Consider the following 23,781-nt stretch of genomic DNA (forward strand, 5'->3'; position numbering starts at 1 on the left):
ACAGTCTTAACATATATAAACTTTATATATCAACATATACAAGATACAAGACATCTTTATTGTCTATGTCTGTTGCGACCAGACAGAGAAATTTGTCTTTGTTGCTGGGAGCTCCCACAGTCAACGGAGAAAATATACCTAAGAAACTGAAGGGATTACCATTACACCTCATACACTCAGGCAGTTATACATATACATGTATATATAAACTGCTATAGCACATCATAGCAAACAACTGATGTTAGGTCAATCCAATTTATTTTTCTCAATATTACAATAAAATTAGAAACCCTCAACAATATTTTCATCTGAAAACCTTGCTTTCCCCCCACAGTGGAACAGGATTTGAGCACTCACTTTTCCATTATTCAATATTGCTTAGCAACATTTGAATACAAAAACCAAAATGAATGTTCGAAAGAAAGTAAACACTTCAGCCATAGCAAGAATTTTGCATACCATTCTGATAATATCTTTACAAAAGCAGTTGACAGTAATAAGACAGTGATGTGGGGGAGGGGGGAAGGACTCACAAGAAGCTAGGTAGTTGCGACGTCGATAACAAGTCACAATTGATCAGTTATAACTGGTTTCTACTCTTGTCACTAAGTAAAGCAGCTGTAAGATCTTGTTCTCACTCTTTTGGGGTGAAAGGGAGATGGGTGTTTTACACACTAAGCCAGCAGCTAAGACTATATCATGCCAAAGCAAGCCGACCCATGTAAAATCTAAACCCAGGATGTCTGAGCTCACTAGACTGGAGATGAGCCCTTAACCACTCACTGCCCCACCATCCTCAAACTATATAAGGATTGATGTTAACACCTTAAGCGTTCATAATATGGGTTATTTCTTATGAAAATTTTCAAGAATCTAAGAACAACCAATAGTTGTTTGGTTTTTAAATGCTGAAGTACAATGGCTGACTTGCCTTTTGCTCTAAGCCAAGACAACTTTGATGCACACTCATAGATGTATTTGCTTATTCCTGCACACACAAATCATGTCAAACTACTAAACTAGAAACATTCACAAACTTCGTAAACATGCTTTCATAAAATGTAAGGCCTTAGTTTATATTATCTCTCTTGTGCGCGCACACATATGTTCTTTGCAAAGTTTCTACCCAAGAAAGTAAAATGGAGATTAGGTCTCATCCACAAGTTCAGTCAAAACTGACCAGTTTTAGACACATTAATTCAGAGCAAACAGTCAAATATTTTGTCATCCTTTTTTCATAATTGTGGGGATTATCACATCAAAGATCCCTCTGCTAAATAGTTTATACATAGGGCTTTCTGCCTTCTTTAATATCTGTAACATTGACATTCATTTCACAGAAAAATCATAGAGATTTGAATAAAATTACAAATTGCGGAAGAAAACATTAGCATCACAACCGTGTATTGAAGTTCACGTGTAATTCAATATTAAAGGGGGAAAATCCAGCTTATTATACAAATGATGCAACAGAAATAAAGCCAGTGATACATGTACTGTATGCACTTTTTGAAGTCTGTTCACTGAAAATGCAGCTCAAAAGTACTGTTCATGCTTAAGCATATACACATTTTAACATTCTGATGATGATGCTTAGGTGACCTGTAACTCCAAATATGATTGGTTTGGAAAATTACATTGACCATAATGTTATTTAATAAATTTTCTTTGAGACTGATTTCAATAAAATTAATTAGGCTTTAACACATCTTCTGCACCGAGGAATATTCTTTCTGTGCTAGACGACAGGAAATATTGCAGGTCATTTGCATTATGCTTACAAAGTATGATCATTTGAAAGGTGATCAATTTTTAGCAGTTTATAATGTACAGCTTAAATAATTTGTATACCATCATTGCCTTTTTTAATTTTTCCTAAAAACTCATTATTTATGACGATATTTTCTGCCATGCAAAGAAGAGTGAAATAATTATCAGTAAATCTTCCCATCTTAAAAATGGACAAATAAGCAATAAATATAATACCAGAAAATGATGGACTACATCAATATTTAATGATTTATTCATTTTACAATGTGAATTTTTACAATGCAGATTTGCATGCGTGCACAAACAAACCTATACGTCATCCATGTACATTCATCCATGGGAATCAAATGTAAGCATGCAGTTGCACCCTTCCATATGTATACACAGTGACACATCATGGCAAGAATTTTGGAAACTTAAAGGTCAAAAGTAAAATGTATTATGTTTCTCCATTAAAAAAATGTTTATTTCCAAAAAACCATAATAGCTAAGCATTTATGTCTTACTCTTTTCTCAAAGATCACTTAACGTGAAATGTGTAGTGTTTGTGTTCATTTAATGTTTCTAATGTTTTATATTACTGGCCTTATCCATGTAAAGAAATATGCAGTATATATAAATAAAAACAAATTTAATGATGATGCACAACAGCTGCAACAAAGTGATCTGTTGCACAGTACAATGATTTCAACACAAAGATTTCAGATTCCATTCTAACACAAGTCCGAATTGTAAAATATTTTCTGGCAGTTATTTTAAAGGCTAACCCAAAGCAACAAATTTAAGCTTGAAGTGGATGGAAATTTAGCAAAATAAAGTTGTCATTACTTCATTGCAAAAATGTAACTTTTAATTAATTTTTTTTCCTGAGTACCAATAAGTACAAATTTTAGTCTGGTGTCACCGAAGGCTGGAGCTAATAATGAGAAATGTTGAGAACATGCTAATGAGGTGTTACCAAATCAAAGACTAGTTTTTCAGTCAAAGAAAATAAGTCTTGACAAATTTCAAAAACCCAAGTAGAACATTGTTCAAAGGCTTTTGAAGTATCTTATGAATGGTAAATGGAAATGACTTTTTTGCTCAGATCTTAGAAGTTAGCATCTTTCAATTGATTGAATGATTTCAAAATAAATTTGCACTCAGATCATCGTTTTAAACAAAAAAGCCCTAAAATAATGTCATCCAGTTGATGTGTGGTTGTTGACACCAATGCCTTACAGTCTGAATACTTTTGAACAACATAACACTTTGTTAGATCTCATTTATATTAAGATTCAGTTATAACATGAATTTAAGTCTCATCATTAAGTCACCAAACAACATAGTTCAGTTTCACCACAAAGTTGCAACTTCACCCCCTCCAGCTGCTTTCAGTTGATAATAGTTTCTACAATAACATGCATGATGACCAAACAACAGCATCATTGTAAACACTTGTGTCTAGATTCTACTCAATACCGTGATAAGAGATGCAGACAAAAATGTAAACTTTTGAATGATCCAACAATTGTAAGTTAAGAAATGGCACACACCCTTCCAGTACTTTTTTTTTAAAGGGATAAAAAAAGGAATGGGTGTCAAGCCTTAAAATTTTATCACTCTTACTCTCTATTAATTACTACCACCAACTTAACTCCTCTCTGACCCAATCACTCTACCACATCCTCTCCACTACTCTCTCTCTCTCACACACACACAAACACACAGGGATATTTGATTTTTTTTTTAATTGCACCTTTTAAAACTGGTCCCTGCATCAGATGATCAACTATTATACAAACAGTAGCATCACAATAACACACATTCACCACCAACAACAAAATCATTAAAAAATTTATGACACTAATTAAAACAACCAACAAGCACTATGTAAGCACTAGCTGTTTTTCCCTCAACAAACAGGCACTTGAATTTTTTTTTAAAAGAATTAAAAAATATTGTGGATGTGCTCAATCTCCATTATCATTTTCTCCTGGTGTTCTTCCTCTTCAGTTTTTGGGAGTTTCATTAGCCGATAAGCACACATCAAAGCCAGAAGCAACAGGCCCACACAGATCACAAAGATATTTCGGTTGCCATGGCGAAAGACATCTTCATGAAGCAGCATAAGTACAGCACATGAAATCAAGTTCAATGGAACTCTGAACCAGTTTGTGATTGGGTACCGGTAGGCATCTGGGATCACCCGCAGACGAAGATACCCCATGGATGGAAAATACAGTCCCACACAAAACTCAAACAGAAGAAAACCAATGAAGGATGCACTTGTATGTTGGTTCTTTGGATGTGTCGAGAAAACGCAGATCACATTAGAAATAAGAGCAAGAGCTGATGCAAATACAAGTAGAAAAATCACTGGAACGCCACGTGATGACAAGATCTGGAATGCTGCTTGTCCAATTAAAATGCACACCATGAAACTTGAGAAGACTATTCCCAGCGAAGGTCCTGCAGGCTCCAGAATGGGTGTCCACAAAAAGATGATTGTATAAATGACACTCTCAAAAAGTGCTTCAATTGCACCAAGCATAAAGATTTTCTCACTTGACACTATTTTCTTCAGTCCCTCATGGCAAAGTTTTCTGAACCTGACTCTGCTAAGACTGTAGTTTTCATTCCAGTGGGTGGAGATGATAATGCCAACAAAGATAAGAAATGGAACAGCCATCATATAGGGGGCAACTGGACCCAGTCTAAACCATTCTGACATCACATTTGTTGCAATTCCTGCAATAACAGCAAGAACGCCATTCCATAATGATGCCTTGGCAAATGTCAGAGGAATCCATTCTTTGGGAAAGTCATGTGTCTCCATATGTTCATGAACATACCATGCCTCAAATGCTGAAAACAGAACAGATGTTGCCATTCCTCCCAGCACCCTGCTGATCATTAAAACACCATAGCTGCGGGAAAGTTTTAGCATGCAGGCCAGGGAGTAGGTCACCGTGAAGATGATGCATAGCTTCTTCCTTCCGAACTGATCAGCAGCTATGGGAGTCCAGGATCCAAATAAAACAGTGGATGCAAAGCCAAACACATACAAGACAGCTATTTGCTCCTCCAAGAATCCGTAGTAGCTGTACAATTTGTACAAATATGGTCCTTGTAGCCAGTCGGCAAACATAGCCACAAGATACACTGCAAAGTAACCGCGTTGGAACTTGAGGAACTGAGGGTTGTTGCCCACTGCTGCTGCATCCCTGCGGATGTAGTATGCCCAAAGCTGCAGCACTGCACATACTGCTGCTAGACCAACAAAGGTCACATAGGCTACAGTCATCATTTTGAAACCTTTATTTTAATTTCACTATAGACGCATCATACTGTCACCTCTCAATACTGACAACAGTTGACCTGAACCTTAAACCTCAGGTTCAGTGTTCATACCGGCTACTCCTGAAACAGAAGAAAATAAAGGTAATAACAACAATTCATAAAAAGAAACAAATGCATACATATATTACAACCACTATTCTCACTCTCAAACACTTTCAACGCAAAATGTTGACGTGTGCGCTCTGCTCCGTGTCTGCTTGTTAGATCCACATTCCCCCAGGTTTATTTTTAACATATGTCAAATATCTGCACCAAGCAGATTCTATAGTTGCCAGTGATATAATTAACTGTTTTAGGCTGCACTATTCATCACTCATGAGTAATACAGTTGCAAATCTTCTATTATATTATTGTATACTTACTACCGCGTCGACAGTGCGTACTGTTTACAAGATGTGCAACACGAATATTCAGTTTTAAATTGCTGGATTGTTCTTGAGAACTGACTGACTCGTACGCTTTTAAACACCATAAAGTAAGACATTTATAAAAAAACAAGTAAGAAAAAGAAATGTTTAGTGAAATAAATTGCTTAAAATTTTTATTTAATGTTTTAAATCTTCTACTCGTGAATACGCAATTTATTTCCTTTGATTACCGACTCCATCACCTATCCGGAATTTGGCGCCGCTTCCGATTCAGTTGACAACGTGCTTTGGTCAAGTTTTGGATTCGAACAGACGAAATTTAATACCATGGCTAGCACACTGCCGCAAAAGAAATACTATAGACAGCGGGCTCACTCAAATCCTAACTCAGATCACTGTTTAGATTAGTAAGTCATTTATTTCGCAATGTGATGTGATGGTGGACACGTAATATTGTGTGTGTGTGTGAGAGAGAGAGAGACCGAGTAGTGATATTTTGAATAATGAATGGATTTGTGAGACGCATTTGATTCCTGCTGGTGCGAAAAACTATATCCTCTCCAATTCGCCTGTCAGGCCAATTGGTCACTCATGCTCTTCATCCTCTAGCACTTTGAATCACCTAGCTGCTACACATACCTCTTATTAAAATGCTTATTTGTGTTTTATAGTTTGTCTTTAACACCATCATCCTGCAGAAAGTCTTTGATAAGCTCTTGGCTTCTGGTCTCTCCCAGTCAGTCTGCTTCTGGATCCTTGACTTTCTCTTGTGCTAATCCCAATGAGTCCGAGTCGGTAACTGCTTTTCCAACATCCCAAGGTTACAAGCAATCAGTAGCGGAACTGAAATGTGTGGGTGATTTAAGGTGTATGCCAGGGAGAGTGCATGCATTTGTGTATTTGCTGGGGTAAGAGGGTATGCATGCATGCACAGGAGTGGGTACAAGGTTAGAATTTTTCTTAAAACATAGGTGTACATGAACATGTAGTGCATGTGTTAGACATCTGCAACAGACTGGCTATTGTCTTGAAAGTGGCAGTGTCAAGTAAGGTAAAGCATGTTCTTAGTGCAATGTCACTTGGCGCTCAAATTCTTATCTCTTAAATTACGTATATCTCTGTCTTAAGTCCAGTGAGCCCAGATACCATGGACTGGTCCAGATATTACCCAGCATACTTTGAGACTATCACAACATCTACCGCCATAAATACAGAGAATGGCACTGCCAAATCCAACCACCGCAAAGTTGAGTTTGCTGATATTGGATGTGGTTATGGTGGTCTTTTAGGTAAGACTTTGCATACATCATTGCGTGAAAGTCAAAGAGGGTGGACCAGACTATTCAATATGCAATATAGTGTAACATTTTTATATGTAGTAGCAATAATAATAATGCATGATTTGTAAGAAGTAGGTTCTTAGCTCTTGAGACAAGAATGAGAGATGGACAACAAATGAAGGAATGGAAGGATGAAAAACAGTACTGATGACTAAGGAAAATATAAAAAGGTGCAAAGAGGAATCATGTACAAGAACTAAAAGTGTCGTGATTCAGCAGAGGATGAAAAGTAGGAAAGTAGCAATAAATGAAAAAGGCAAGGAGTGGGGAGTTGAAAAAGGAGAAGCATCCTGTGGACTGTTGTTCAAAGTAAGAGGTGTGTCTTCAGTGCAGGTTTAAAAGATTCATTGGTGGGTACTAGATAAAGAGCATACAGTGGAACCTCGGTTAACGAACTTAATCCGTTCTGGACAGCTGTTCGTTATCCGAAATATTCGCTATCCGAGGCGTTCGCTAACCAAGGTTCCACTGTAGTGGAAGAGAAATGCAGAAAAATAGGGCACTAGTCTGCAAAGAAATTAAAACAGCACAGATTCAGTATAGAAAAAAAGGAGAGGAGTGACATGATCCTATTTCCTAGCTGTAAGCACAGACGTGCAGTGGAGGTCTGCACTTTCTGGAGTTTATAAATATGGTATGAGAGGCAGCCTGCAAGCAAGGAGTTGCAGTAATCAAGCCTAGAGAGAACAAACACACAGACGAGTGTTGGTAGCATGTGTGAAGAGAATATGAAGGATGGCGTTGATCGTATATAGCTCATAATTGGCAGACCGACAGCCTATGAATGATTTTTTCAAGTTGTGACAATAATGACTTGTGTTAAATGGAATTTGTCTGAATGTGTAAATAATGTAAATAATTTACATACCTCTTTGTATGTGTGTGTGTGGCTCAGCACTGTATTTTACATTTGTCCTTGTTATATGAATAAAATAACTGTATATTTTTTAGGGAAATGAAATTTGTGTTGTGCGAAGTAAAATAGTGAACAAAAGCAATTGTATAACACAGAGCACACATGATCAATGAGAAGCCATCTGATACGGAGCTGAGCGAATACATTGGAAAAAACCACACGTTTTGGAAAAAGCAGGGTCTTTTGTGGATTCCAAAAGTTGACAAGTTGTGGGTGTAGAGGGAAGGGAAAAAACTCCCACAATGTGAGGTATTAGCACACTCGATGAGTAAGAGAACCAGTGGAAAATTCTCCATCCTCTTCCAGAAACAACAAAGAAGAACTGCGTGACTGTATTAGGGCTTTTATTAAAAGCTTTAGAAACTTCGACTAACCAATGGTCCAGTCCCAGTGTATAGGTTAGCCTTGTAAAAGGTGGCTCAGTCTGGCTATCCTTTCATCCTTAGGAATCTCTCATTCACTCACCTGTAGGGATTTGTGATATTGATTGTTACACGTATAAGCGAGAGAAAAAAAATGGTTCTTACTGAAAAAAAGTCCTTGAAAATATCAAGAATGTTGTTTGATAAAAATGTCTTTATGTGCAGTTACTTTATCACCCTTGTTTCCTGACACACTAATGTTGGGGATGGAGATTCGGGTCAAAGTGGCTGATTATGTACAGGACAGAATAAAAGCCCTTCGCCAACAGAATCCTGGTCAGTACGAGAACGTCGCCTGCATACGATCCAATGCAATGAAATATCTGCCAAACTTTTTCATAAAGGCCAGGTAAGATGTTTCTTTAATTTAAAAAAAAAATGTTGCCACTTTGTGAATAGTTTCTGCAAAACTAATGTTGGATAAATTTTTTATGTTTTGATGTTAACAAGTATTGAACAACACATCCTGCATTTGTTTTACATAACAGATCACTTTGTCACAGTGGGTCCACTTCTGTAGACAGCTTTAGTTAGTGTGTTAAAGGTATACTCAAGGCTGTGATGATGGTAAAAACGCTTAAAAATTATATTTAGTTACGACTGCAGAGCATGAGAGCAACGCAGAAGAAATAAATGATTTGTTTTTCCCTTTATTACCACTATTTCGGTTACCGATGTTTATAACAATTAAAAAAATCCACTGAAATCGACCGTTATGTCTTTTCGCAGAGTATCACAATATCTTCCCGAGACTTAGTTAATTTAGGTTTAAAGTGAACTTTTCAAAGCATAGTTTTAAAAATTATAGAAAACACTCTGTCTCACATGGTAAGCAGTCTTGGTCATATTTCATAAGGTCACGTGACGGAGAACAAGACTTCGTCTAAGTAAATGAAAGAGTCCTGTGTAATTTCTCTTAATAAGCAAAACCTTCAACTTTTTCCACTTGAACAGACATGAAAATAGACAAGATTCAAATTGATCCTACTCTTTACAAGATTCTAAGCAGTTTTATTTTGCCTTTACAATCCCTTAAGTTGATCTAAGCTGATGTGTTCAGTTGATCAGAGCTAGTATATTATTAAGTTGGCCAGGATGTCATGTTTACTACACTATATTCTGCCTCTGATGCCCACATTCTGGACCAGAATCTTGCTTATAACTGAAGAATTATATCATGCATAGATAATCAAACTAAATCGAGATGTAGAGCATATTTTAAAGTAGGGAGCAGTGTATTGTTGATGCAGTGAAAAAGTTTGTTTTAGTAGTACTATACTTAAGCAAAATCTCCACTATCAATATTTGTATTATCAAGATCAAACATGTGGAGTTTATGTAATTTCTTGATGTGATTAAGCATGCCTAGACTACTATTTTAAATTGTCAAACATAAAAAAATGAAATCTGCAGCTTTCCAAGATGTTCTTCCTGTTCCCAGACCCGCACTTCAAGAAGACCAAACACAAATGGCGCATTATTAGCTCCACATTGTTGGCAGAGTATGCTTACATCTTACGTGTAGGGGTGAGTACATGGACAAGACTGTTGTAAAAAATCTATCCTGCTGATTGAAAAATACCTTGTCAAAGAATTGGACTGAACATTCACATTTCAAAAAATGTAATCAAGTTCTTTTTTGCTGTTATTTAATTTATACCACCAAGTTTGTTTTTTTTTGTTTTGATATAATATAAAGCTGCCTGCCTCTATTGTTCCCATTTTATCTCTAAGATCACATATCATATGGTGTTATAAACACACTGATTTTTATACCATCCCTTTTCGACCGCGTATGCATGCAGCTTGTCATATCTTTGAATAATTATGCATGTTTGCTTATAGCTTATAGCTGTTGTTGCTGATTGCAGGGTCTGGTGTATACAATCACAGATGTAAAAGAACTGCATGAGTGGATGGTACAACATTTTTCTGACTTTCCACTCTTCCAGCAGGTCCCAGAGAACGAGCTGGTGAGAATTTTACTGTTACAGCTTAATAACAATTTTTGTGGCCGTGATATGCATACGTATGCTGGTTCTGGGATTGTTTTTACAGTCTGTTGGTTCTTTTACTTTTGGTTGTATTTTTAAGCAAATAACAACAGAATAATTTTTTGGTGTTGCTAAAACTTTTATCACATCAGGAAACTCAAAACCTAGAGTTGATGCTAAAACTCAACCACAGATCTCAGTAGTTACAATTCATTTTCCCAGGGGGCCACTTGCCAGGTTTCCCTTTGGTGTATGCGAGTCTTCTGTTTTACTTTTCAGAACTGACGGTTTTTATACAACCTAGGTTGTTTTACAGACAAGCTTCCTGAACAAGCCTTAAATCTTGGTTGGTTTTTCAGGGGTGCTGTTGGGGATGTCTTGCATGATCTGCATTGATGGAGATTTAAATCATGTTATAAAGCTCGACTGTGCATTCAATTTTAATATACAGATGATAAAAGCATTTACTGATGTGATGATAATGCGATTTAGAATTAATTTCGCTTTTGAATGTAGCCTTACTTGCTGGTTTGGAATAAAACGCCAATTCTCCAAACCTCCCTCTCCCTCCTCCCCCTAAAATGCAGCAGTTTTCTGTAGAATGGTTGATAGTTCTGGAGTAGGACAATTTTGAAATAACTGTAAATTCAGCTGTTTGTCACACATGTTAACACACATTTAGGCCACGCATGGCATTTCAGTACACGTCTGAATGGAGTTAATAAAAGTAGTGATAGTATTGTGTCTGTTAAATTTTTGTGGATCCTATATATAGACGACAAATGTTTTGCATACTGTGTATGTTAGGTATCACTGGCAATAGAGGCTCAGAAAATTCAGTGGGGGGGTTATCCTTAGTTGTAACAATTAAACAGTTGCAATTTTTTTTTATTAATGTAGGTTGGAGATCGTGTTTTCCTCAAGGTCTGTGTTTACCAATGAGCATGACTGGCATGCAGTATCACTGAAGATCTGTTAAATATAACCCTGCCATAGAAGTACTGTACAAGTATTTGAAAAGGAATGTATATGTGTAGTAAGACTTAAACACATCAAGTACACCATGTTATTCCAACACATTATTTTCAGTAAACATCTTGATGTTGCAACTTTCTCTTCTACTCATTTTCCTCCTTTTTTTCAGGCAAGTGACATTGTTGTTTCCAAGCTGTATGACAGTACAGAAGAAGGGCAAAAGGTTACAAGAAATAATGGCCAGAAGTGGTTGGCAGTCTTTCAAAGGATAGAGGATCCAGCCCAGTCAAGTTGACACCACAAAGCTAAGTCTTACTCTGATTCTCTGGAAGAGCAGGCTATATTCTCAATTTCTATGGACCACCAAGATTCATTTTCTCACAGTTTCACATCCTGTTGATTTCGATGATTTCATCTCCAGTTACAAACTCATCTCTGCTACATGTCAAGCACCATCGGTCTCTGTAGCTGTGTTCTATAACCAGACAATTATGGAGGACCTTCCATCAAATGCTGATGAGGATGACAAGTCAGAGGCCACCATTTCCCAGCCTTTGTTCTTCAGCTCTTCTCCAACCTTCAGGCGAGCACTGCTGCCATACAGTTCTACCTCCATGTGGTCTAAATTGTCCTTGCACTGCAGTTTCTCCATGACATCAGCTCCTATCACTGTTGATGGCAAAGACAAAATTACATCTTTTCGTCCAGACAGGATGGTCTTCACTCGAGAATTGTTTGTAGGCATTGTTGCAGTTGAGCCTGTCCTGATTTCTGTAATTTCTAAATAATAAAAAACCTCAGCAGGCCTTTCTTGACATTTATGCCGAAGCACATCAATGAGAGGTTTCACTTGATAAAAATCAGCTTCAGCTACAAGAAGATCCATCTCTGAAAAATCAGATGGCAAGGCAAAGTGCACTGGTACGCAAGAAGTTAAGAACGTGTCTGAACATGGCACCATCCCTGTCTATATATATGTTACCATGGTTATCCAGCATGGTGCAGTGCTTTCCACTGGTAAGGGCTCCAAGCATAGAGTCTGGATATTTTTGCAGTGTAGAAGTTGTGGTGGTATAGAGGATGCCTCCAACATTTAGTGTTACTATGGGATTAGTCATCTCTAATGGTTGAAAAATACCTGAAAGAGAACAAAACTCAAAATTTACTTTGTACACCCATGTTGAGGGAAGATTAATGTAGTAGCTAAATTTTTCAAATCCATTTTATGAACCCGATCACATTCTGTGACTCAGAAAGCAAAATTCAATATTTTAGACAAAGATCCAACACTCCAGTCTACACTGGAGTGCTGTTATTGCTTACTTGAAAAAAGGGAATAAATTTGCTATTTGTTTTCCAGTTTCAAATTATTTACATTTTTATGCTTACTCTCTGCTGTTCCAGTGGGTATTGTCAGGCAATGATTGGATGGCTTGTCAAAAGCATGAATGTTGCAACTTCATGTGCCCTAGAAGAATACCAAGATGATGATTAAGAAAAAAATGAAGTTCTGAGACGTTTAAATAGTTCACACAAAAATTCTAATAATCAGCATCTCAGTCATGATGGAACATTAGCCATGGTCTTTTTCACATAGCCCAAGCATATAGCCATCTTGACTGCACTGAAATTACAGGCACCAGCTATTATTAACTGTGTTTAGTGCCAAAACCAAAATATTGCTCTTTCCCTTAGTCTGTTCCCTATTATAATGTTGTAGAAAAAAAAGATAGTCCTGAACAACTACAGCTTCATGAGAACTTGAAGCTAGCAGCTTTTGATTAAAAGAGTGTTTAAAACAATTGATGAGGTAGGTCATCTCGAGGAGACATAAGTAAGTTGTTGTTTGTAATGTATTGAAAGTTTATGCCAGCACGAGGTTAGACTTATAGTAAGAAAAGAACTGTGAACAATGGATTACAAACTGTGAACATTGAGGCGAGCGACATCGAAGAGAGATAACTTTTAAAACTACGTTCGGACCCAGACGCAAACTCTTTCTGTATGTATGTACTGTTTTATTGCATCTTCCCTTTAAACTACATTCTTTTGTTTCATATTTATATATTTATTTTAATGATTTGATGAATGGACATGTAGTGAGTGTTGTAATTAGGTGTGGTCAAAGGCTTGTCAAAAGAGTTATCCATTGCGCGACAGAGCACTCAGCTATTACAACTGGCCAGCCTGCTGAACCTTTACAACCTTTACACTGCACTACATACATTTTTAGTATCTATAACAGCTATCTATATACACATATATCTAGCATTGAGCGCCTAGTAACTAGACAAAACACTTCTTGAGTCATACAGCCACTTGTTAAAATTGTCTCAAGCTGAAAAGTGCAATATTGCACCTACCATAGCAGAAAATGCCTGTATGTTAGCTTGGTTTCTTCTCTTTGGTCCTATGCACTTTAGATGACAGAAAGAAAGTACCTGCAAGTTAAAAAGATTCTAGCTATCTAAAGCTTTTTTCTCATTTGTGTGTATGTTTTGGACTGGGATAACATTTAACCTATTTGAACTTAAGCGGTTTATGTTGACACTATATGCTACATTGTTCCTAATACTAGGCATGTGCTTGAGTGCCCTCTCTTCAAAACTAACGAAGATGCTACCTCTTTTTACTTTTTTTTTTCAACATAAACTAATTTAGGCAACATCCCAAATGATTTGAAATCTTTGATAACATTAATCGTAAAGTAAGAGCTACGACTAAACTTAAATGTACAAATGCTTGTGGACAGGCTACAACAATCAGATAATAAGTCTGAACAATTTTTGGAGAGCTCACGACGTGTTGACAGGTTGTTATGGGCGCGATAACAGACACCGTGAAACCGGAGAAAAATAAAATCTTGGACTAAACCCAGACTCTAACCTTATTCCCATTTTCCGATCGGTTACACGTGTCATGGCGTCGTGAACCCTCCCTAGGTAAGTTATACCAAATTCTCTTCTTTTAAGGGTTAAAAAAAACCAAACAACAACTGTGCTTCGCAAGTCAGATGCATAAATATACGCGCAAGAGGATGCGATAATGATGCAGACAATAAATATGGATTATCAAGCAGATTTATGCCGAAAATGAGAAGAAAAAAAAATGTTGTACTACCAAAAGCGCATAGGTGATCTTGGGACGTCATGAAAGAATAGATGTTGTTTCTGCCCTCCCATGAGCTTTCAGATGGTAAAGAAGCTCAGGTAGCAGGGTCCCGACGTGCAAGTAACTACCATCGCTTGCTACCGAGTCTTAATTCTTTACCTAGAGAGCTCTCCAAGAAAGGTAACTCTGGCGACATCCATTTGATCATGAACATATATCGCCGTCATTTGATGTTCCTCTTTTTAGCGACATTGTTTTGAATATGCAAATCGTTGAAGTTTAATGTTCCTATTATTTTTATTATTTTGTCGAGGATCATATTTTTTTTTAAAGAACAACGCAAACATTGTTATGTCCCCCCCCCCCCGGGAAGGGGGTTAAATTTTATTAACCTAGTTATTCGCTTCTGGAAGCCGTCAAATGTTCAGATGTGTAACAGACTTAGTATAAAAGATTTCTGCAGCCATTCTGGCTAAGTTAAAAAAAGTTTTCTTTCAATCAGCTGAAAATAATAGTCTTCTTTGCAGTCGGTCAGACGCCTATGAGGAAGACATTCAAGAAACATTTGAGCCACATAAACCAGTGATGCTATTGCAGTTGTCTCCCTTGATAAAGAAGCCCACACTGCCTTTACCATTTTAATTGTGCCTTTTGGGTTTCTTTTCTTCTTCTTCTTTTTTTTTTTTTTTTTATAAAAAAAGCTTAATTTCAGATAAGTCGGTAGCTGAATGAAACATCTCTATTATGTCCACAGTTTCCTAGAGTATAAGAGACACTGGTAACGGCAATCTTTATTTCTGGCATTTTTGAAGACTGTGATATGAAGGCCAACAGAGATGAGCATGTGAATGTCTTCACGTAAACTTCACCCTATCTCTCAAATATACAAGCACACTCGTGCATACGCATGCACACACTCATAAAAAATATTTCACTTTTTAAACCTCATGTTTTGTCAAATTCAGTATTTGTTCCTGGCAATAAATATTTCTATATGTACAAATATAAATGCCAATGTGTAAAATGAACATCCAGCACAAATGTATATATTACAAAGTTCTTTAAAGTAAACTTTTACAGTGTAATAATTACAAAAATAGGTTTAAAATAGGTATCACTTGTATGCAAAATTTTTTTTATTTACTTCCCTCCTCTCTTTCTCTTGTTTGCAAACAAATAGCTCTCATATTAGACAAACAATATTTATGAAGAATTTTAAACATTAACAATAATTTTACATGATAATAATCACAAAATTTGTCATTTAAAAAGTTTATCATGTTCTTTAATCTTTCCAAACATGCAGGTGCGCACATTCACATACACACACTATACAAATATAATTAATCACATGGTCATACCAACAACCATAACTGAACAGTAACAGTCAAACAGCCAATAAAATCCCAATACTGGGAAAGAATAAACTGTATGATGTTCAATGCAATAAACAAGTAGCTAGACGTAATAAATATGTAGCTAAATTTAATAAACAGTGTAAGTACAGACATTTGCATGAATAAGTACAATGCTATTAAGACGGCGACTTCTATGTGAAAGACAAGCTACGATTTATAAACTAATTTTTAAAACAGCCATCCTCAAATATGCACACACATTTTAAAAACACTTTTTTGACAAGTGATTTATATGATATGAATTTTTCACAAATGTACATGCTGTCAGAATTTAGAAATGCTGCATAGTATTGATTTGATACATATTTTTGGAAGATTAGTCTTGCATTATAAAGATAAATTTTACAATCTTTTTGTCAGATAATAAAACTTTTGTCTTTCACAAATGTGTTTAATGTCTTGTTTGTCACTGATCTGGAAATAAAAAGAAACATAAAAAGGCAGTTATCACATGTGAATCTGTAGTGCTGCAACATGTGATCAAGTATTTGGTAAGTGGAAGCAATGAGCCCAAATAGTTCAAGTAAAACAAGCATGATCTCCAACCTACATACACAGATACTTGAAAGAAAGCAGTTTGCTGGTGACTGTTACTTCTTGCAGAAGCTTGTCTCGGGAAAATGTAAGGTTCTTCCTCCAGTCTCCACAATCACTCATGCTCAATACATTAAAAAATATTAATTCAAAAGTTCTAAAGAGAAAAAGACTTTACTGCTCAATCTATGCATTGCAATTCAAGAACAGCTACTCAACTGTAATTAGCCTTAAGTATTACAACTAGATCTCGACATTACATAATCTCTTCTTGGGTTTTAGGGTTCTCTCAAAAGTGCAACAAACCTGGTCATGAAAATTGCCAACATCACCCCATGTTTTTATCTGTTAGGAGACAAGAGGCAGCTAACTGCAGAGGAGCTGAACTTACCTCATTGCATAAGTAGGAATAGCTGAGGAATAAAGCACAAAGATCTGATAAGACCCAGCAACAAGGGCATAGCACTTATAGCTGTCACATACAATGTACGTGTCTGTTGGAACGTGGCTGAATTCTGTGGGACCTGTAGTTTTGAAAAGAATCTAATAACATGTCACTTGCAAAACAGTTTATATATTACCTATATAGCAAAATGTCATACATAAATTTATTGATTATATTAACACAATAAGTAAATATATAAATGACAATATGTGACGTGTCACCACAAAATGAGTCTTAATTTGAAATTTGAAATTTTATATTAGTTGCTCTTCATATTCTCTAATAGGAGGTTTGCCATGTCATTATTCCTTCTTTGTGAGATGCCTATTTTTGACAATAATGCATGCACACACACACATACTTTAACATATGTGTAGGCAATAGCAGCCCACTTTACCATTTACCTCTTTCACTTCCCTCTATAGGAGAGGAAAAGTAAGTTCCTATGACTTTCTTGTAAAAAGAACGAAGAATTTCTCTTCTTTTGTCCATAGTTAAGCCAGCAGCTATAAAGCAGAAGTATTATTTTTAAAAATAGATTTTGAAGATTCACACATGTACGTACACATAAAATGTATGGTGAGAGAGAGTGATGTTTTCTAGATTAATATATAGCTTACACCAATTATCTTTATAAAGATTTAAACGTGTATGTATCTTCACTGCTTTTCTTTAGAGTAATTTCTAACCAAAGACTTCTGGAAATAATTTACACTGAAGTGCTGAGACATAGTAATATATATATACATCATATTACAAGAATAAAACTTTTTTTACCATTGTCTCTGTTGACACCAACGGTGTTCAAACAACGACTTGTTTCATTGTTAACAAGCAGGAATCTGCACATAGAACAAGCACACCATAAAAATATTTTACAGTAAATGCATTCAGCATGCATGGACCAGAATTAGAAATGATGGAACAGGTGAACTGGAACAATGATATTAATTGATGGTTTTTGCATGTCTATAAAATAAAATTTTAGTACAGCGCAAACATTTAGCAGCATGTTGTTAAGTGGATGTTGAACTTTGGAACTGATGTGTTTCTCTTTTGTGGAAATCTTTGCTTGATGCACTCCTATGAAACCCTATGTATTTTGTAGATATTATATTAGCTAGTGTAATTGCATAACTAATTAATAACTAGAATCATGAAAGATTGTGAAATATAATTATCAATAATACATAAAGAGTATCTAGTTCATAACGTTATCAATAATATATAAAAGCATGTTAGTCGTGACACTCAACTCACCCCAAGATGTTTTGGTCCAATGATACAGTGTTGGGGAAGTTGCATGGAATGACATGAGAAGCTGTTCTAAGAATATCTAAGGCAGGTCGCCAAAACCTCACCACCTGCAGACATGCAAGCATACATGAAACATTTTGTATGAAGAAAATTGTATAAAGGATAAAATACTTACATTACTAACAATATATTATTTCTGAAGCCAATGACAGCCCTGAGGTAAATTATTTACAACATATAGTATTTCAAAATATTTGCAATATATATTTATAAAAGCAAAAGCTTCTAAGAAGTGGCAAGAAAAGAGATTATCACCAAGTACTGTATAAATATTGCTCATATTTTCCCTTGACCAGATATCAGTTATCTGTTACAGATATAACCTGGATATTAAGATGAAAACTCTTTTTCTCTCTCTCTTGCTCTGAAAAACTGGAACAACTAACCTCTCCCTGAAGATCAAACAGCGTGGGTTTGGGCCCACAGATAACACATGCCTCCACTCCATTTATCAGTTGGAATGTTAGAAGCCGATGAGGAACCTATTAGGAAAAAACACTCTTATACACAAGTATGCATGGATGTACACATGCATGTAAAAACAGCACATACCCACACATGGACACATGGGGTTTTCATGACTAAAGCATGACAGAATGATTAAAAATAACTCTGCCTTAAAAACTGACTTAACAAGGTCATTAGATAACAAGAAATTTGAATAATACCCAGTACCTGGAAACTGCAAATCACTGCTATGCACAGGTGGGGTTGTGCGTTAGCTATCTCTTTCATGTTCCTAGCTATGTTCACTGTGCGTTTGTATGATTGCCTGATTGTGATGCCCTTTTCTGTCATATGTTATCACTACCTACTACTACCCTTTACATCTTGTAAAGCGCACTGAGCTTTTCTCCATTAAGGGAAATGTGCTATATTATTATTATTATTATTATTATTATTATTATTATTATTATTTATTTTTTTTTTCCTAATAAATTTAGTGTCTTGGCATCATAAGCCCATTTACCCTTTGGACATGGATGGGCAGTTGCCCTGACATCTTTTGCCTTTATTTCAGTGTATTATGAAGATTATTAAACATATTTATATTCTTTTAATATTTGATTACTTACGTTTCACACTTCCACAATACTATATTTTTCTTAACATATTCTTAATCAACAGTACTTACTGGCTTAGTCTTGTGACTGGTCTTCTATAAAATGAGCAAATATTTTAACTAATGGTGAATTGGGAGAAGGGGAAATTTGGCCTTTTTCTTCACTTGTCCTGATCATTCAAAACTCTCAGAAAGCCTTTGGTATACATGCACACACAGAGCAAAGAAAGGCAGAGAAAGAGCTCCAGTTCATATTGGACAACTGGAACGTCACATTTTTTTTTTTGCCCTAGCCTTGAAAGTGACAAACAGACAATGACAAGGAAATAATGTAATGATCACGCAATATTTTTTTTTTAAAAAAACTCAGATCTCACCGTTGGGCTGCCATGGGGGAGGTAAATGGGGACATCCCGTGAGGTGGATGGTGGCAGGCCTGATACCAACATCCCCAGCAACACTAGTTCTGTTCCTGACAGGCTCCACCACTTCTGTGTGGCCACCACCACATGGCCATCCACCATCAGACACCCGTATGGACTGTCAGCTGCCATCACGAAGGCCTCCAAGAAGTTCTTGAGGACAAGAAAATGTTCAAGATTGTCAGCATTTCAAGCTTCTAGTGTTTAACGAGTTCTGCTGGGAGCAGATATAAATGCGGCTCTTCACTTCTTAATGATAGCATCCTGTTTCAACTTCTACTTTTATGATGTTTTGCTACTAAATATCTGTAAGATAGAAAACCCATACAAGTATTGTGAATTACAAATGTGGCTGAAAATTGTTAAGAAAAGCTGTGAAAATTGCTGTGCAATTAGTTATGGAGTTGCAGATGTGTGTGGGTGTGCAAGTGCATTATGTGCCAATTAATTTGCATCATGCAGCATTTGCATAAAAAATTACTTGTGTAAAGAAAAGAAATGCTGTAAGTAAGCACTTTAAAATGCTTCAAATTTGTGCTGAAGCAGATAATTTAAAGCATATACACTATACATAGACGGGCATATACAGCATATTTCACATGAACTGATTTCAAAGTAACCATTTCCCAAAATTGAATGTCTTGCAAAATCACAAATTTTTGCAAAGCATGCTCATCACCACTTTCCTCCCATCATATTTTACAAAGCAATAAATGACAAAAAGCAACAATATTGCTATGAGAAAAGTGCCAACAATTGAAAATTAATTTAAGTCTGAAATGCACTCTGATCCCATAAAACCACTCCACACTCCAAACATAGCCTCCACGCTAAACCTAACAAATAACACTTTCAAATAACACTAAACCTAACCCTTGACCATCTACATCCCAGTTTCCTTAAAGGGTGTGTGCATGCATGTACACACATATATAAGAGGAAAAAAGCAGGGTTGCATTTACCAACAGTTAATAATTGTTGTTGTGTATGCTGATTGCAGCCCTGGTTCTACCATTAGGCAAACTAGGCTATTGCCTCAGGTGCAAGCACTGAGGCAGGCACAGAGATGGTTTGCTTTTTTGTTTTAATAAGTGACAAATGATGTCAGGAGTGATCAGTATTCATGTAAATCACAGCTGCATGTTGTCCATTATTAATCTCACACTTCTAAACGTGGGGCCATTAAATCATGCAGACAGCCTTCCTAATGATGGAAAAAAGTTATGTCATCCAGTCAACAGTACACTGTTCAAACACACATTCCTGTTAATCTGCAAATAAAGAGTACAAAAACTCACACAACACACTCAAAATCCTTTCTTAAACTATAAAATGTTTTATTGTTAAATAAGATATATAAGTAATGGGACTGACAGATGTTGTTTATTTTAGGAAAGCCTGAATGACTGATATAAAGACATCTGATACCATCAAAGATGAGAGCTCCAGTCTTAATTTCTCTCTTTTTGAACTACTGCTATAAAGAGGACTGATGCCATCAAAAATGGCAACCTGCCTTCATCTCTCCCCCTTTTGCTTTTAGACAAAACAGTTTTCTTCTTCCTGATCCTTTTCCTCTTCTTGCCGTGTAATAAAATTGCTTGAAAAAGGTAAATGTGAAAAAAAATTTTTTGCTGTCTTTTCTCAAATAAAACTTTAAATAATGTATCCAAACTTGCATAGGACAGTGAGGATTGTTGAGTTTGATTTACGACCACACATGTAGCAGTGTAAAGCTACTCAGTTCTAAAATCAATCCCAAAGAAGTTCTCATCTTCTTTGTCCAATATAAATTATTAGATACTGTACCTCATTTGAAGTGTCACTCAGAATTTAGCTGACCTGCCAGTTTCTGTAGCCAGTGGAGAACACAGCTTCTCAAACTAAATTTATCTGATTCAAGTATACTGCAAGAAAGATTGGTTAGTCCTGCCACCATATCCACTGAGCATGACTTGGAAGCTTTGGTAGATTGGACAGAATAAGTCTCTTTTCAAAGGAAAAAGCCAAAGCGAAATTTTATCTTCGATTTAAGGACAACAACATATCAATTAACAGTTGAATGTGCTTACGATTGGTGGTGTGGTGGTGGGGCGGATTGAAACAGCAGAGCGCAAGGCAGCTTAGCATCTGCCCTGGCTGGTTGTTGTGTCCCCGTCTCCATGTTTCCCCTTTCCCTTTAACATGTACCAACTACTTAAAAATCACCAGCACCCTCATCACCATCATAATTACAATTATCACTTTTTTTTTCATTCTCCTCCTCTTGCCACTACACACCGTGTGCGGTGTGTGCCTTACCTGAAGGGCGGCATTGTCGGGTGTCAGCAGCAGGTCGGCGGCCTGGGTGAGATCGGAGAAGGTCCCGAGAACGGCACCCTGCAAGAGGCGGTCAATCAGCTGGAAACACACCTGCAGGAATACACAGACACACAAAACTGCCATTGGCCGCCTGTGATTACCATTGCCGTCATGCAAATTATGTACCTTTTAACTCGTTTGGCGGCACTACAATCCTATCTCTGTGGTATGTGAAATGGGCGACTCCACCCATGTTCTCGACACTGTCTCTCAGCTCTGGCCGTACCCTTGTTCCCAGGACTCGTACTTTCAGCTCTTGTCACGTCTTCTGTCTCAGCTCGTGTCATTCTCTCTTAGACCAGGAGCCGGATACAAATGTCCTGTGCGACATTACCTGGGGCCGGATGCATAAACTTCGGTAGCTGGATGCTAATATATACGGAGCAGTCAACTAACGCTTATAAAATACTAGTAATTTAGCTGATTGCTATAGGCACTAGCACTAACTCATCCACACCGAAAGGTCGGATTGGACAATGTTGACTCCCGTCAACAAAATGCTCTCTCGCATCAAGATCTTCAAAACTCCAAACCTGCTCATGAATGAAAGATGCTTAGCGTGCTGTGTGTGTGTGAGAGAGAGAGAGGGAAAAAATGGGTAGGGGAAGAAGTAGGATGGATGGGGAATGTAATTGTTTATTTGTGGCAGCTTGGAGGAATAAACCCGACAGCACTCCGTCACGAAGACCTACTTACAAGGCCGCGTGTTTGACCACCATGTTCGCCCCCATCGTGCTCTAACACGAAATCGATACAGCTGTTAACGTGAGCAGGAGACAAATAATTTGTGGGTACCCAGGATAACCATACGACTGACTTAATGAAGTACACAAATATTGTTTATGACTGCTGCGCGAGCTTTTATGCATGTAGTTCCATGCAAGCCTGTAATGAAACGCAGAAACCGAAGTTCACAGACACACGCATGCGCCTTCTCTCTCTCCCTCTCCACACACACGATGATGACAATGTTGTGGTATAGTTGGTCACCAACATTGTGGAGTACGACAGGTGGATCCTGAACAGCATACACTGTAGTGGCACCAGGCTAAATAAGGAACAAAGGGAGGATGGAGAGTGGGGTTAGCAATCCACTTTAATCGTGTAAAGAGTTCCAAGCCACACTCCTTTCTTTTTCATTGTGCAAACGTGGAATGGTGGCCCTCCACGGCGCTAGTCTTGGGCAAAAGAAATGAAACGTGCGAAATAGGACGGAAGTGTGAAGGAAGGGAAATCCAAAGAAGTTATATTCAAGTGATCACAGCATCGTCACATCGCAGATCAAGACTTCTCCCCAAGAATCAAACAAGGACCTCTCCTCCGGGAACAAGTAAGAACTTCTCCACAAAAAAACTAGCAGGAACATCTCTCAATAAGAACTCCGCTCTCCCCCCTGCCAGGATCAAAAAGGAACCTTTCTCACAAATACTATCAAGGACCACTCCACAGGACTAAGCAAGGACCTCTTCCCCGTGGATGTTTTGCATGTGCTAAATCTACAAAAATGTGCAAGAATGAGAAAATTTTTTCTTGCTCGTCTACTGATGTATGAATGACCTTAACCTTATTGGTAAGGTTATATGTGAGCCTGTGCATGTAGATGGCTGTGACACATTTACACAATAAATTTTGTAATGTGCAGGCCTGTTCTTAGCTCCCGCAGGGCCCAAGGCATAGGGCATGAGCGGGGCCCCTGACGACTATGAAAAGCGGGGCCCTAGACAGATGCCTCGTCTAACCTGCCCCTAAGAACGGCCCTGGTAATGTGTATGGTAATAATAATATGAATTTATATAATGTAATGGCGATCGTACGCCGAAACATGGGTGTAGCTTTGTCAGTAATCATGGAAAGGAGAAACGCCTGAGGCCAACAAGCCAACCACCGTACGACCGAATTCTTTTGTAACTTTTTGCGTCAAATTCCTTCTTCCTTATATCTTTTTTCCTCTCCTCCTAGCACCATCTTTTGATGGCCTTGCCT

General features: G+C 37.2%; 4 protein-coding genes across 4 annotated transcripts in view; 1 reads left to right on the top strand and 3 right to left on the bottom strand.

The window, feature by feature from the left end:
* Positions 1 to 39: 39 nt before the first annotated feature.
* Positions 40 to 5,547, bottom strand: LOC112559421 (molybdate-anion transporter-like). Its single transcript, XM_025230671.1, has 2 exons — positions 5,475 to 5,547; positions 40 to 5,172 (listed from the first exon to the last, which is right to left on the bottom strand). Exon 2 carries the CDS (start codon positions 5,057 to 5,059, stop codon positions 3,701 to 3,703), a length of 1,359 nt encoding a protein of 452 aa, XP_025086456.1. The 5' UTR covers positions 5,060 to 5,172; positions 5,475 to 5,547; the 3' UTR covers positions 40 to 3,700.
* Positions 5,548 to 5,739: 192 nt separating this feature from the next.
* Positions 5,740 to 11,458, top strand: LOC112560772 (tRNA (guanine-N(7)-)-methyltransferase-like). The gene is given in 6 exon segments (XM_025232831.1): positions 5,740 to 5,887; positions 6,609 to 6,769; positions 8,324 to 8,514; positions 9,572 to 9,685; positions 10,030 to 10,131; positions 11,297 to 11,458. Coding segments are annotated over 6 exon segments (774 nt in total). The 5' UTR covers positions 5,740 to 5,807; the 3' UTR covers positions 11,423 to 11,458.
* LOC112560771 (BTB/POZ domain-containing protein KCTD6-like) lies at positions 10,577 to 14,445 on the bottom strand. The gene is given in 6 exon segments (XM_025232829.1): positions 10,577 to 11,617; positions 11,620 to 12,034; positions 12,036 to 12,265; positions 12,517 to 12,595; positions 13,491 to 13,544; positions 14,248 to 14,445. Coding segments are annotated over 3 exon segments (729 nt in total). The 5' UTR covers positions 12,246 to 12,265; positions 12,517 to 12,595; positions 13,491 to 13,544; positions 14,248 to 14,445; the 3' UTR covers positions 10,577 to 11,513.
* Positions 14,446 to 15,014: 569 nt separating this feature from the next.
* LOC112560770 (protein fuzzy homolog) overlaps positions 15,015 to 23,781 on the bottom strand; it is a 63,530-nt gene continuing 54,763 nt past the window's right edge. Inside the window, exons 4-11 of the mRNA XM_025232828.1 lie at positions 21,739 to 21,849; positions 19,393 to 19,590; positions 18,339 to 18,434; positions 17,896 to 17,999; positions 17,413 to 17,477; positions 17,040 to 17,141; positions 16,582 to 16,714; positions 15,015 to 16,070 (exon numbers count right to left, since the gene is read on the bottom strand). Of these exons, the coding sequence (XP_025088613.1) occupies positions 16,013 to 16,070; positions 16,582 to 16,714; positions 17,040 to 17,141; positions 17,413 to 17,477; positions 17,896 to 17,999; positions 18,339 to 18,434; positions 19,393 to 19,590; positions 21,739 to 21,849 (867 nt within the window). The 3' untranslated portion in view covers positions 15,015 to 16,012. The remainder of the gene's footprint in view (positions 16,071 to 16,581; positions 16,715 to 17,039; positions 17,142 to 17,412; positions 17,478 to 17,895; positions 18,000 to 18,338; positions 18,435 to 19,392; positions 19,591 to 21,738; positions 21,850 to 23,781) is intronic.

Source organism: Pomacea canaliculata, linkage group LG3 (assembly GCF_003073045.1).
Source record: "Pomacea canaliculata isolate SZHN2017 linkage group LG3, ASM307304v1, whole genome shotgun sequence".
Classification (NCBI taxonomy): Eukaryota; Metazoa; Mollusca; class Gastropoda; order Architaenioglossa; family Ampullariidae; genus Pomacea; species Pomacea canaliculata.

What these genes read in the sequence shown, in the direction of transcription:
- LOC112559421 (XM_025230671.1), bottom strand. Translation starts at nt 5,059, where the DNA reads ATGATGACTGTAGCCTATGTGACCTTTGTTGGTCTAGCAGCAGTATGT.